Below are 14350 nucleotides of genomic sequence, written 5' to 3'. Positions count from 1 at the left end.
TGGATTGTGGAATATAATGGCAGTCCATGTTACTGAGATATCCTGCCGTGTCCACACATTCTCGTATACTGCAATGATGTTCATTTCACTGAGCCATTCAGTTTGCAGTGTAAAGTAATGGTTCGGGTTCTACACACAGCTTTGACTGACCTGTGTCCGTTTACATCCTCAGACTCCTGTGTGATGATGTGAACACTGTTAAACAGTAACTTCAATATGACAAGTGCAGCCCTACGAATCAAGCTCATCATTAGACCCTGTCTTTCTGGTAAATACCCCTAGCTCTGTGCACAGTTTGTTAATAATGTATTTTTGGCAAAATATTATAAAAACTAAACTGAGATAACTGGTTTCGAAAAACACAGAGAATCTCCTCCACGCTTTTGGAGACATTAAAAAACGTATTTTAATGTGAAATAATACAAATGATTAACCTGAGTGTGCCCTTGATCTAATCGAACGTTGCCATTTGAAACGTTCTCAGTCTACTGTGGAGAAAATAACTGTTCTAAAAGTTGTAACTCCTCTTTCAGAGAAACAGAGAATAGGCAACATCACATCCTGTGTTCATTCAGTCCGTTCCTTCCTTCATGTGTGAGAGATAGCTCTCCGGTGGGCTTCAGCTGAGGTGTTAACCCGCGTTCATCAGATGGAGCTTCCTCTTGTTCCAGCACCAGGTCAGATCCAGGTCGCTCAGAACTTCTCCCTCGTCCGCCTTTGATTCTTTGTGAAACAGTAGTTGGCAAAGATCGTCCTGAGCCAGAAGCAAATGACTCACCCAGCCCCGTAAAGTAATGGAATGTATAAAACATAATATTCTGTCTTTTTCAGAAGACCGTTTATTTATAGACAGACCCCATCTGGCAAGATGTCATAACATTCACCGGAGTGAAACCAAGCTAATGTTCAAAGCACTTAGCCTCACAAGAGCTGCTGTCCTCCCCGTGAACTCCTGCTGACTCACTGTGTTCACACGCACGCACGCACGCACGCACACACACACACGCACACACACACACACTAGCTGCAGTCTGTTCAGAGATGAGACACGGTGCAGTCTGAACCTCTGCATGTCAGACAGGAAACAGAAGAGGAGGAAGTACTTCCTCGTTTGATCAGGAAGCAGTGCAAAAAATGATGACTCGTGTTTGAAAACTGGTTTGAAGGAAATGTAAACATTTAACAGCTGTAACTGAGGCAACAACCTCACTTTGAAATCAGATCTAACAGATGTGTATTAGTGAGCTGCTCGACATGGAGTCCCTGTTTACTGAGTGGAGAAACGAAGCACATACATGAGACAGACATGAGCTCCACAGAATAGCCTATATATATATATTATATATAATGTATCACTTTTTTCATATTTTTAGAAATACTATGAATGTTTTACAATATTATTTGACAGACTATATTATGTATTTTTCATATTTTAAACGGCTTATATTATTTATTTTTATCAATTTTTGTGGAAAAGAACGCTACACACCTATTTTTTTCATACTTTACTGTGACTTTGTTCATGATATTTTCAACGTATCATACTATGATTTGTTTCCACATTTTTCAACATACAATCCTATCAAGTTTTCCAGATAATAAACATATTATACTCTTACTTTTTGCATATTTAATGAGGTACAAAAGGTTTTCTTTAAATATCAACATATGACTTCCTGTTATATATTTAGACATACTATACTATGACTTGGTTCACATTTAAACAAATAATACACTATGACCTTTATTTAAAATTTGATTTGCTATGGTATGACTTCTTCCTAATTTGTTTTACTTGGAGCGCAGCCTGTGGAGGACATGATGAAGATACACTGATCTTCCTCTTGAGGAAGTTGGCACTGTATCTGCCTTAATTACTGGAGTCTCTGAGATGTGAGCCTTTATCTTTTGTTGATGAAGATGAAAGAAAATGACATTAAGATGGGACTAAGGTGGTCCCAGTACAACCTCCGGGCAGTCAGATTGTTTAATTAACAAGGAGTCACGATAAATCATTAACCAATTCAAATCATTGGTTCTCCCTCCATGCATTTCATTATTGAGCAAAGCTCTACACTCCGGTCCCTTCAGGACAACTTGGCCAACGGACCATGAAGAGAGACCATGGGAATAAAAAATAAAAAAAGTAATAAATGTTTGGTAAAACGTTTGTTTCTAATGTGACAATTTTGATGTTGTTGCTTACTGACTACATGATCTGAAAACAACTTGAGCTTTGTCCCATTCAAAGAACCAAACTCCTGTGACCTCCAACATTTTGCACAGTCTGTCAGCTACATCACAGATCCAGCCTGACCTTTGTAAAAACATGTAAAGTGGAGAAAATCCCAGACTTTGGACAACTCGGACAGCTTTCCTCCTGACCCGCGCTTCACCCCAGGCTTCACAGAGGCATCTTGACACTTGAGTCGTGTTTGGCACCCGACTCACACCTGAGGAACACAGATTGTCGTTACACTGAAATGATTTCAGGACTCACATCCCCCTGTCCTCTGTGTCATCGTCCCTTTGGGAGAACAGACAGGTGTGTGTGTGTGTGTGTGTGTGTGTGTGTGTGTGTGTGTGTGTGTGTGTGTGTGTGTGTGTGTGTGAGAGAGTGTGTGAGAGAGAGAGAGAGAGAGAGAGGCTGTGGACTGCATAAACAGTAGTTCATTAGTTTGGACAGCAGAGGTCCTTGTATCTCACACAGAGCAACACTTTCATATTTACATAGATTATTTAATCGTTTCCTTATGTGAAAAAATAAAGAATGTTGGTAATGGAAATTGTCAACGAGGGAAGGGCGATGCACAGGTGGAGAACAATTATTTAACATTAATTAACAACCTTTACATTCAATCAGCTGATTGAGGCAGTGATTCTCTCTGCTGGGATAAACAAGTCCTTATATAAGGCAAGTGTATATACTGTATATATATATATAAACTCACCTTGGGTCTATTGTTTGTTCTTTTGGTTTCAAGATGCACCTTTTTTTGACCGTTGTGCAAAGTAAAAGTACATTTAAATTGTTTTTTTTATTTCACTTCACTGTCTGCCTGAGCCAACATCATCTGCTTCATTTGTCTGTAAAAAAGAGAACTGTAAATAAAGGAGTTTTACCGAAAAAAGCTAAATAAAATTGAGGTAACAAAGAAAATAATATGCGTGTAAGCCCTTCAGCCCAGGCGCACAACAGAGGACAAGAAGGGGCTTGGAGAAATTACGGATTAACTGTTCAGTACTGTGACGGAAAAGCATGGGGTGTCTTTTAAAACTACATCTGAAGGTCGAGCGTTTGATAAGCCTTTAGATGCTAATTATTAAACAAGAGAGGTGGGAAGCTCGATTACTGTACCTACTCAGCTACATTTAAGGGATCATTATTCCACTTTACTTTACCTTTTTATGGACAGAAGTATAGTCAAAATAATTGTTGATCTGTTCCATCAACACAGGGGTCAGAGCGGGGGGCTCTAAGTGGTGTTCTTTAGATTCCTCCGTCCAAAGGGGAAATGGTCCCGACTTCATCAAACCCACAAATGTGAGAGCCAGAATATGGGATAATCCCTGCATGTATCCGACAGCTATTCAGAATATGGTTTAGCCCAATATATCACTACGATTAGCTTAGTATTAGTTATGATCCACTTAATCTACCCAGCAACATTTGAAAGTGTTCAACCTATCCTCAAAACCATTTGTATGATATCTTATAAAAATATATGTCTTTTCCCTCACCTGTCGAGGAAAGTTTTGAGCACTATAACTTTGAATATTGTAAAGCTGCAGGCAGTTGTTTTGAGCACTCAGGGGCAGAATTTAAACTGACATCACACACATCTGTCCTACTGTACTATGTCACAGTGGAACATTCACTTTCCATTTGGTTCTGGTCTCTCGAGTTAAATGACTTGGTCTTCAGCTGCTAAATGCTCCACTGTGTTCACCACAGCTAATCGCTAACTTTCTCTGATGAAAAACTGCTACAGCTGGAAAATACACTGATGAAAGCAGGACGAGTGAACCAAAAGGAATGTCCAGGGATGCGAAACCAAAACTTGGAGCAAAAACACTAAAAGCTGCAGCTGCAGTGGTATCTGTCATTATCACACGACGTAGAAAAAGCTGCGTACAAACTGTGATGATTTGCTTTTCACTTTATTCAGTGGTGATTTTAACCAGACTTTTATTTGAACCTCGGACGAGAACACGTGCATTAATACCCTAGACATCTCACGGCACACTGACAACACCTCTGCCCAGCTGTCACAGTGAGCTGCTGCTGTACATGTGTACATGACGGAGAGCTCATGACGTGTGCTGTTGGAGGAGAAGCTCTCAGGTTCATACACATATTTCAGTTAACACTTGAAATGACAGACACCTCAATTATATAATATATTAGCTTGGACTATGGGATAAAAAGACATTAGAAAAACTTAATTTATTTCTAATTACATTAGAAAAGAATGTAGCATTGCTGGGAGTCTGCGGTCTAGACTTACAGTGCCGTGTGGCAGCGTTTGGACAATTAGGGACTGAATAAGACATTTAAAGAGACACCATCTGATAACTGGGATGTGTGAGGGGGTATTTTAGGACAAGGATAGTGCAAGTCTCTCTCTTCTCACTGATTACTTTTGAAATCAAAAATGGATCATTTATTTAAAAAAGATGCAGTCTGTATACGGGACACACTAATCGTTTTTCTTTCTAAAAAATGATTTTCGTTCCGAGACTCTGTCTTTGGTTTCTTGCAGTTTCTCAGAAAACTTGTCCTTGGTTTCTTCCATTTTCTCAGAGAAACGCTCTTTTGTTTCCTCCATTCTCTCAGAAAATCTCTCTTTTGTCTCTTCCATCTTTTCCGACAGTTTGTCCTTTGTCTCTTCCATTTTGTCCTGGATGTAGTCTTTAACTGGCGGTGGTGTGGACAAATAGCCATGCTTGCGGAGATACTGAACAGATAGTGACGTGCCGCCTAGAGTCACTGTATATCTGGCAGGGGTTGCAATCTGTGCAGAACAAAGGAAACAATGATAAATCACTTACTGGATATCATGTGTATGCTTTTGACTGAGAAAATTAGACTTATGCTGGGGTTCAGTAGACGTGTTTAATGCTGATCAATGAGTACAGGTGTTTAATGTTTTTAATTTCAATAAGAACCCAGAGGATGCCAGGTTGAATTACCTTGTACATGGCATATGCAGTCAGAGCATATCCACTCGTAGAGCCTCTTAAAAGGCCAACTATTTTCTCTGGTAGACCAATCATCTCCAGGAAGGGCACTACATTCACACCTCTGAGGAGAAGGTAGACACAGGGAAGATTCTTATTAGCTGCCAACAAACTGTGCTCTGTTAAATCAGCATGACATTTATAACCATGATTTGTTAACTTTGAGGATAAATCAAATCATTTTAACAAACTCAGAACCCCACGACTCACTTCATAGCAGCGTAATAGAAGGTTCCAAACCAGACGGAGGACGTCAGGAGATGCACAGGGATCATCACCTTCCCGTACTGTTTGAAGGTCCTCTTAAACCTCTGCACCAGACCAATGGACTTGTCCTGCAGGGGGTCCAGGTCTACAGCATCTGCAGCTTCCTGTGTTTGAGGTGTGGAGCTGGCCTGTGGCTCCTCCTGGTGTTTGGGCTGATGTGCTGCATGGCTGGCAGCCGAGGTGGACAGCCAGCAGTGGGCTGTGGGGGGTTGAAGTGACAGGCGGAGGACACAGCAACAAGGTGCTACTGGTGTCGGATGCGCGGTGACGCCCAGCAGGAAGTGGCGTGCTGCTGCCACCCGACGCAGTGTACCACGAAGGAGAAGGCTCTGCATTATCATCCTGCTTCTCTCTCTGCGATGAGACAACACAGACTACAGGAGGAGACCAGACAGAAACGGTTACCTCCACTTCTATGCAGTGACACATTCCATTCAATTCTTGTTTAGTGCGGCAACCAACAGTTCTCCCAATTATTGGATTAAGGTAATCAGTTTCTGATTAACTTTGTAAAACGGAGGAACAATACAAAATGTCCATCATAAAGTCTATGCATCTAAGGTAACATGTTTAAATTATTTGGACCACGAAGCTCCACCTAAAACCTTAAAATACTGAGGTTATCAAAGTCTTACTGCCAACAGACTAACTGTTTAAGCTGTATTAACCTTCCTTATTCACTCTGATTAAAGTCTGTGGAACAAGACCAAATGAGCCATGATGAGTATGACATAATCATTGAACTATTTTTCCATTTTTCTCTCAAATTTGACATTAATGTGGCAAAAATAAATGGAATTGAAATGCACACTTTCATTTGTATAAACTCCTAACATTGATCTTCCCTGCATGGATAACCTGCAGGATATCCATTTTGATTTGTGCTACAAAATGTTATCCTTAGAATACATTTGACATATCTGCAGTCCATTCTGTGGACACTGGACATTGTGTGACCTCATCAACTGGCTTTACACTGTACATAAGTTACTATTCCATAGTAAAGTTAACTTTTAGATGAATATATATTATGATAAAAAGCCCTGACACCAAGACAACTCCAATATTCAGGAAAGAACCAGACATTCCCTACATTTCCCCCTGCTTTACTATGACGTTATCTCGTTGCTTTAAGTGATTAAACAGGTTTAATGGAGGATTACAGTTCCAGGACATACCTGTGTTAGGATTGCACAACCATAAATTAGCTCCTGAAGCAAATAAACGAGTGGGTGAGTTTCAGGAACAAAGTCCCAGAATGTTCATCACACAGACCCAACTCCATCTCAACTATTGATTAAATAAATGTAAACGTTGGCCGATCCGCCTGTTGCTATACAAGGTACGGTTTACAAGGGGACTAAACTTCTGGTTAAAACTACAAGCAGCTAACATTAGCAAAACTTTGAGCTAGTGCTAGGCAAAGTTTTCCACAACATGACCGGAAGTGCTTGGATGTATCTTCACAATAAAAGTGCTGAAATCGACAAGGGGGGGAGAAGGCAGTCGGCATTTGTCCTGGCCAATTATGGAAGTTCCGACCGGATGTATATACCTACACTCCTGTTAGCTTTACAGAGAGAGCTATCCTAGGCTAGTTGACATTGGCCAGTGTTGTCTGGAGGACAGGAGGAGCCACGTTTTACTTCCTAGATTGCCAGGGCACTTTTTAGCAGGAGGAAATGTAGAGAGCCTTTTCTAATTAAAGCAGACAGAGTTTATTCTTTAGACACGGACTAACGGGCGGCCTTGTTAAGGCCAGACTCTGAACAGCTGCCAACTTTGGCTTCTGACGCCCAACGTTAGCTTGTTAGCTGTTAGCTAGCTGCACTGCTAACCATCACGGGAAGAACACAAGTGGTCACTTTATAAGTATAACATGCTGAAGCAGAGGACAGAGAACAGTCTACACTTACGTGTAAAGGTCAACACCAAACTGTACTCTTAATCCTGAGGGCCATGAAAATGTTCCTGGGCTATGAGTCGTCCAAGAACCACATTTCTCACCGCCACAGAACAGACTGCGTGAATAGCAGCACGCAAAGAGCCATGGGAAATGTAGTTGTAATTGGTCCGAACGTAAAACGCTGCAGAGACGAGCTAGAACTTCATTTCCCAGACTGCCTAGAGCAAAGTCACCTTCTCTGGCTTTCAATGTGCCCTTTACAACCTTTACATTTGTTTGATTTTCCAATAAATAATTAGATAGCATTCACTTTTATTTCGTTTTATTTTAAAGGTTAAATGCAGATGTCAATTTTACTCAACAACACCAAAGAAGGCCAAATGTACAATGCAAATTTACTGGCTACCATGTTCAATAGACAGCAATACATATTTGGATTTAACATGGCTTGTGTACTTCCGCCATTCTCATTACTAACAAGATAACACTGGCCTTCTTTTTTTACACAGCCACACAAGTGCAGTACATGGGTTCCATCAGCAGAGGGCAATGTGCTCACATTCTTAAAGTAAGACTACTTTCAGTACTGGGCTATAAAAGGTGCTGTATAGAGCTCCTGCAGATGATGTCATATATGCTGGTCACGTGACGAGATACGACAGGGGCAGCCATTTTGGCAGTCATCGCGGCAGTAAATTGACAGGCACTGGCAGACTGTCAAGGATGGTGGATAACTGCTGTGCACCAGGTTGCACAAATAGGCGTGGGAAAAAGAAAGGTGTATCGTATTATCGCATTCCTAAAGACGCGGAGAGGAGGGAGAAGTGGATTGGAGCGATTAAAAGAGCCAGGAGCCTTCAGAAAAAGACTGAAAGATGGGACCCCCCGGCCGTTGGCTTTCGCTTATGCAGTGATCACTTCATATCAGGTGGGTGAAGGAATACAGTACAATGCTACAAAAAGTTTCTGGTCAGTTTAATTAAATTTAATTAGTTTAATTTAAGAAGTAGCACCCAGTTATTATAGCTAACGGACACTGTGATGTCCCTTTTTAACTCAACAAGTGTGGCTCTGGCGCAGCCTAGCCAGTTAGCAAGTTAGCTTGTAGCAAGCTAGTGGTAAACAAACCCGTGTTGAAATATTCCTTCTTATTTTGTAGGGAGAAAGAGTGATAATCTCTCGCACTGCAGTAGCTATCCAAGCTAAAAAACATGCTAACGTGACACTTCCGTAGCTAGCCAAGCTAATAAACAAACAATGCTAACGTGACACTGCCTATCAAACTGGAATAATTTAATACTTACCCTTGCAGTGATGATGCCGAAGTTTTTGGATGTAAGACTCCACAGTTGAATGTTGTTTACGAAGCCGGACTGACACCATTTGTAAGCCTCCAAGCTTTTGTACGCTCTGAGGGAGTCTCCTGAGTACACTGATGGAAAGCTTACAAGATAGCTGTGGATGTCTGCGTAGCGCAAGTCGGGTACATCGTCTTCAGAGCAGGAGGTTATGCTCTTGAAAAGCACACCGGGTGAATTATATGGGTCGCTTATATTTAATCTCTCTAATTTTGTACTATAAAGCCGAATTTCACTTGAATTAAAATGAGAAGTATACTCGCTCGGTAAGAAAACACTGGCACCGGTGGTCATGTTGACTGCCAAAATGGTGGCTCCCAACCAAAAGTCACGTGACCGCAGGAGCTCTATACCACCGTTGCTATACAAAGTTAAAATGTTCATTGCATTGTGTTTTAATAAAAAACACTTATTTTTTAGATCATTATGAAACTTGTATGACAGATCTTCCCTGAAGCTGAGCAGATTGAGATCCATGGTCAGGTTCTTTGGATGCTCAGAGGGTACATTCTGACAGAGGGGTTCAAACCAAACCCTCTAGTTAACGAAGGGCCTGCTAAACCTTCATGAAATTCTGTTCCGCCATTCCTCTTAATGTTGGTCTGCACACGTTTGTATAAATATGAATCTGTAACAGAGCTCCATCCACACCCAAGACCTGGCATACAGCAGACCTGTTTGAGACTCACCAGCACAGCTCAACGTTGATCTATTGACAGGTTAATCCAACCTGAGTACAGATCAGATCAATCCTGAATGACAGTTTTGAATTCCATCGATGAAACACATTGCAATGTCGGTTTTGATCTTATACATGATGTTTCCATGGAACATGAAAACATTAAGGCTCTCTCAATATAGCTTACCTATTCAAAACAGGGACAGGATGTATCAACTGAATACAAAAAATGACAGAAAGTAGTTATAACCAGGATACTAGCGTACATGTAAACACTCTGTGATGTTTGTGTTTGTGTCAACTGTGTTGATTATGAACATTCACAGTGCTGGTGGAAAATGTGAACCCCTTGTATGTATAACTTGTCGAACTTTCTTTGGCAGCAATAGCCTCAAACAAACACTTCAGTAACTCAGGATCAGACCTGCACAACGTTAAGGAGAAACTTTGGATCGCTGTTCCTCACAGAACTGCTTCAGCTCAGCTATATTCTCAGGATGTCTGGCGGCTCTCTTGAGGTCATTCCACAGCTTCTCTATTGGGATATGGTCTGGGCTCTGACTGAACTACTCTAATTTTTCTTTGTAGTAAGCCATTCTGTATTACATTTACCTCTAGGTGTAGGGCCATTGTCCTTCTGTATCACCCAACCTGACAGTCACTCTGACATTATCCTTAGGATATCTAAATAATGATGGTAGCAGGCTGTCCAGGCGGCCAGACAGCAAAGTAGCCCCAAATCATGATGCTCCGTCCACTGTACTTCATCGATGACATGAGGTTTTGATACTGGTAGGCAGTGCTGTTTTTATGCCATTTAAAGTGCTTTGTGTTATTCCAATATAGTTCAACCTTAGCTTCATCAGTTGACAAAACAATTGTGCGGTATTATAGATTCAGATTCAAGATTCAACTTTTATTGTCATTGCACAGAGTACAAGTACTAGGACAACGAAATGTGGTCTCTGCATTTGACCCATCCTAGTGTTAGGAGCAGTGGGCTGCCATTATGTACGGCGCCCGGGGAGCAGTGTAGGTAACCAGTGTCTTGCTCAGGGACACCACGGTGGCACTTGGTCTTTCGGGGACTTGAACTGGTGACCTTCCAGTTCCCAGGCCAAGCCCCTATGGACTTTGCCACCACCGCCCCTATAGTGGAGTGTTGAGGTGCTCTTCAGGCGCACTGTGGTGGGATTTTGGAGATTTAATGTTCTGCCATAGACACCAAGCCTGATCCATGTTTTATGTGTAGTACACAGAGGTGGAAGAAGTACTCAGATCTTGTACTTGAGTAAAGTAGAAGTACTCAGGTCTTGTACTTGAGTAAAGTAGAAGTACCAGAGTGTAGGAATACTCTGTCACAGTAAAAGTATTCTAAATGTTCCTCCAGTAAAAGTAGAAAGTACTCTCATCTAAATGTACTTAAAGTAGCGACAGTAAAAGTAGTCATTGTTTGATTGGTCCATTTCAGAATAATATCTCTGATATGTTTTATAATTATTGATCATTAAAGTGTTCTCAGAGCTGGTAAAGGTGCAGCTAGTTTGAATGGCTTTGTATACTGCAGGGTAGCTGCTGGATTTACTCCAGGTGAACTACAGTCTGATTTAAGGGCTGATTATATTTACCATCATTAATCCAGATCTGTAAAGAAACTAAAGGGATTAAATACATGTAGTGGAGTAAAAGTACACCATTTACCTCTGAATTGTAGTTAAAATACTCAAGTAATGTACAAGTACCTCAAAATTGTATTTAAATAACGTACTTGAGTAAATCTACTATACTTTACACCACTGGTGGTAGAATCCTGAACTGAGATGTTAACTGGTTCCATTGACACATACATGCAGATACAGCTGTTTCTCTAAAGTCCTTTTTTACCTCATTGACCTCAAACTGTTGACTGATGAACATCTAAACTCTTGGAGATTACTTTGTAACCCTCTCAAGCTTTAAGCAAATCAACAATTCTAGAGAGATCCTTTTTTTTGCAAGGCACGGTTCACATCAGAAGATGCCTCTCTGCAGTCTAATGGGTTACAGTCAGTGGTTAATTTGAGCCGGATCCTGCCGGAACAGGATCCGGCACCTCTTCATTTTGGCCACCCTGTGTTCCGGCACCTATTTGGGCAGATCCGGTACCTCTCACAAAAAATAAAAATAAAAAAAATGGTTAAAATGAAAAAAAATATACAGATATTAATTTACAGAAAAAAATCCCAAGAATTTCATGTCGTTTATTAAGATTAAGATTTGAAAGAGTCGGAGATCTGTGTTGACGCACTGAAAAGCTGGACCAACGGACAAACGCGTTCACTTTTGAAATTCGCCACATGAGGAGCACTTCGCAGAGAGGAAGAAACTAATTAAATGCAAGCATGTCAAAAAGACAGTTAAATTTACTGTCTTTCTTCAAAAAGAAGGAAGAGGTAATAGACACTTCAAAACGAGTCAGAAAAGCCTCCACAAGCAGCGACGAGGGCAGCTGCAGCGGTCATGTTGATGGTCAAAACCAGGAGGAGGTTAGCGCCGCAACAGCTAGCCAGCTAGCTAACCGACAGCTAGCCAAGCCCGGGCAGGAGGCTGGCACCGTGTCAGCAGCGGGTCAGGTTCACCGCCAGCCGGAGCAGGAGCCAGCTACCGTCGGCCAGGTGGACCACCAACAGCAACCGGTGGGTACCCTGGCATCAACTAGCCCGGTACAACAGCTGGAGCAGGCAAGTGGAACCGCGACATCAGGCTTACAGCAGGAAGAGTCAGTAGGAGAGGAGAGCGTAGAGGAGTGTGGGACGTCCAGCGACAGGTCAGGGATGGGATGCACAACTGCTTGGACAGAAGCTCAGCTAAAAGTGAAGCAGACTTACTATCCCTGGCTTTTTAGGGGAAAATCAGGTTTGGGTTGCACAACGTGTAAGGCGGTGGGGACTTTGGGGGCAGAGAAGACGTCGGGGATGAAACTGGCAAAAGAGTGGGTTTTATGCACAGTAACCTCATCTGCTTCAGATATTATAAAACAGCAACGCGCACTTAGAAAAAAGGTATTTGAACATGCCCGTACCAAGGCTCACCTAGCAGCAGCAAACATTCTCGAAAAGGCAAAAGTGGACACTTTAGGACAATCTATAATTAATAGTCAGTCTGAACAGATGGCCACTACAGCTCGCGTATTTCGCATGGCGTACAAGGAGGCTAAACGCCACCGTCCCGCATATGGCTTCGAACAGTGAGATTGATTGCCAAGAATTAAATGGACTCGATATGGGGAGAATTTTACATTCCAATGTTGCATGTGGAAACATACAGAAACATATTTCTGAAGAAATGAAAAGAAAACTGTTTGAAAAAATAGTACAGTGCACTCCTAAAATCAGTGTAATGCTGGATGAGTCAACCAGTTTAAGCAAAAAGAGCTGCTTGATAATATACATTAGGGCTCAGTTGCCCGATATGGACAAGCCTACAAACATTTTTACTGAACTCGTAGAGCTAGATGATCTAACTGCTCAAGGTATTGTCCACAAACTGTTGTCTGCTCTGGAGCGCCTGCATTTGACACAGGATTTTCTCTCTAAGACCCTCATTGGAGTAACTTGTGATGGTGCTTCGGTTATGTTAGGGCGTAAAAGCGGAGTGGCGAGTCGGCTCCAGGCCATGTTTCCCAACATTACTGTGTGGCACTGCTCAGCCCACAGGCTTGAGCTTGCAGTCGCAGACGTAGTGAAAGAGATGGGTGCTATAAATCACTTTAAAATATTGATGGACAAGATATATGCACTGTATAGCACATCTAACAAAAATCGAATGGAGCTGAGAGAGTCAGCTGAGAGCTTGGATGTCCAGCTATGCAAAATAGGTCGTATTTTAGACGCTAGATGGGTGGCATCAAGTTTTAGAACCGTTGAAGCAGTGTGGAAGAACTACCCAGCACTTTACAAGCATTTCAAAACTGCATCAGAAGATCCCTCCCGTAACAGTGTCACAAAGCAAACATACAGTGGGCTTGCTATGCGCTTATCTTCGCATGCGTTTGTGAACAATTTAGGCATAATGTGCGATGCATTGCAAGAATTATCTGAGCTCTCAGTCGAGCTTCAAAAACGAGACATTACCATCATTTCAGCACACAAGTCAATTTGTCGGGAAATCAGGGTACTTGAGGCCATGTCGGATCGGCCAGGTCGCTACACTGAACTGAGCCAAAGGGGAATTGAGGAAAACTCTTTCCATGGCATCACGCTGAATGGAGGAAAATCAAGCGACAGATCACTCGACCCCAAGCAGTTTTTTCTAACTGTGGCCAAGAACTTGGAGGACCGTATGTTATCTCAAGGAGGCCGGATGCCAGATAAAACTGGATATAACAAGTTCATTGAGGAGTTGAAGGTGCAGGGGCGTAGCCAGGACATTATTTCTGGGGGGGCCAGCTCTGGCCAGTCTTTTATTTGGGGTGGCACTTGATTGTCAAAAACTACTATTTTAAAACTCACGCACTGCATCACTCAGAGCAGCAGTTTTTCTAACAGCTCATCTAGCCATAAACAATGGATTGAACCTTCTTATGGACACTAATGATGTCTTACTGTTAGTGATAATCCCATGTTATTGGAATGGGTGCTTAGATAATGTGCGAGTGCGATGTGTCATGATTATGTGAGGGGGTTCAGGACTTTAACATGAGAAGGGGAAGCTTTTAGTGCAAATGACAGAAAGACACGATATGAATTGTCATTTTAGGCGATCATTTATTAAAGTAAACTGTAGCCTTTTAAGTGCAATATTCATTTTATTTGCGATAATAAACATATGTATATATAAAGAGTAAAAAATAAACGTCACACACACACATGTCCCATAAAACATAAAGAAAAACAAATATCAACAATGTGTAAAATGTAC

The 14350-nt window shown here is 41.7% G+C and overlaps 1 protein-coding gene across 2 annotated transcripts; it reads right to left on the bottom strand.

Moving 5' to 3' along the window:
- Window positions 1–4145: 4145 nt before the first annotated feature.
- fam210ab (family with sequence similarity 210 member Ab) lies at window positions 4146–7565 on the bottom strand. Of its 2 annotated transcripts, none has more exons than XM_063880290.1 (4): window positions 7425–7565; window positions 5452–5882; window positions 5194–5305; window positions 4146–5015 (listed from the first exon to the last, which is right to left on the bottom strand). In XM_063880290.1, the coding sequence occupies exons 2-4, from the start codon at window positions 5847–5849 to the stop codon at window positions 4701–4703; spliced, it is 825 nt and encodes a 274-aa protein (XP_063736360.1). In that variant the 5' UTR covers window positions 5850–5882; window positions 7425–7565; the 3' UTR covers window positions 4146–4700. The 2 variants fall into 2 exon arrangements, with proteins under 2 accessions (XP_063736360.1, XP_063736361.1); XM_063880291.1 differs by lacking the exon at window positions 7425–7565 and adding an exon at window positions 6687–7380.
- Between the last annotated feature and the right edge of the window lie 6785 nt (window positions 7566–14350).

Source organism: Eleginops maclovinus, chromosome 3 (genome assembly GCF_036324505.1).
Source record: "Eleginops maclovinus isolate JMC-PN-2008 ecotype Puerto Natales chromosome 3, JC_Emac_rtc_rv5, whole genome shotgun sequence".
Classification (NCBI taxonomy): Eukaryota; Metazoa; Chordata; class Actinopteri; order Perciformes; family Eleginopidae; genus Eleginops; species Eleginops maclovinus.
Note: the sequence above shows the minus strand (reverse complement) of the source record. Positions and strands in the feature narration are given on the sequence as shown.

Coding starts and splice junctions, on each gene's coding strand:
- fam210ab (XM_063880290.1), bottom strand. CDS start 5,849: ATGATAATGCAGAGCCTTCTCCTTCGTGGTACACTGCGTCGGGTGGCA. Junction 5,306..5,451: donor TTCTATTACGCTGCTATGAA/GTGAGTCGTGGG, acceptor CCTTCTCCTCAG/AGGTGTGAATGTAGTGCCCT. Junction 5,016..5,193: donor CTGCATATGCCATGTACAAG/GTAATTCAACCT, acceptor TGTTCTGCACAG/ATTGCAACCCCTGCCAGATA.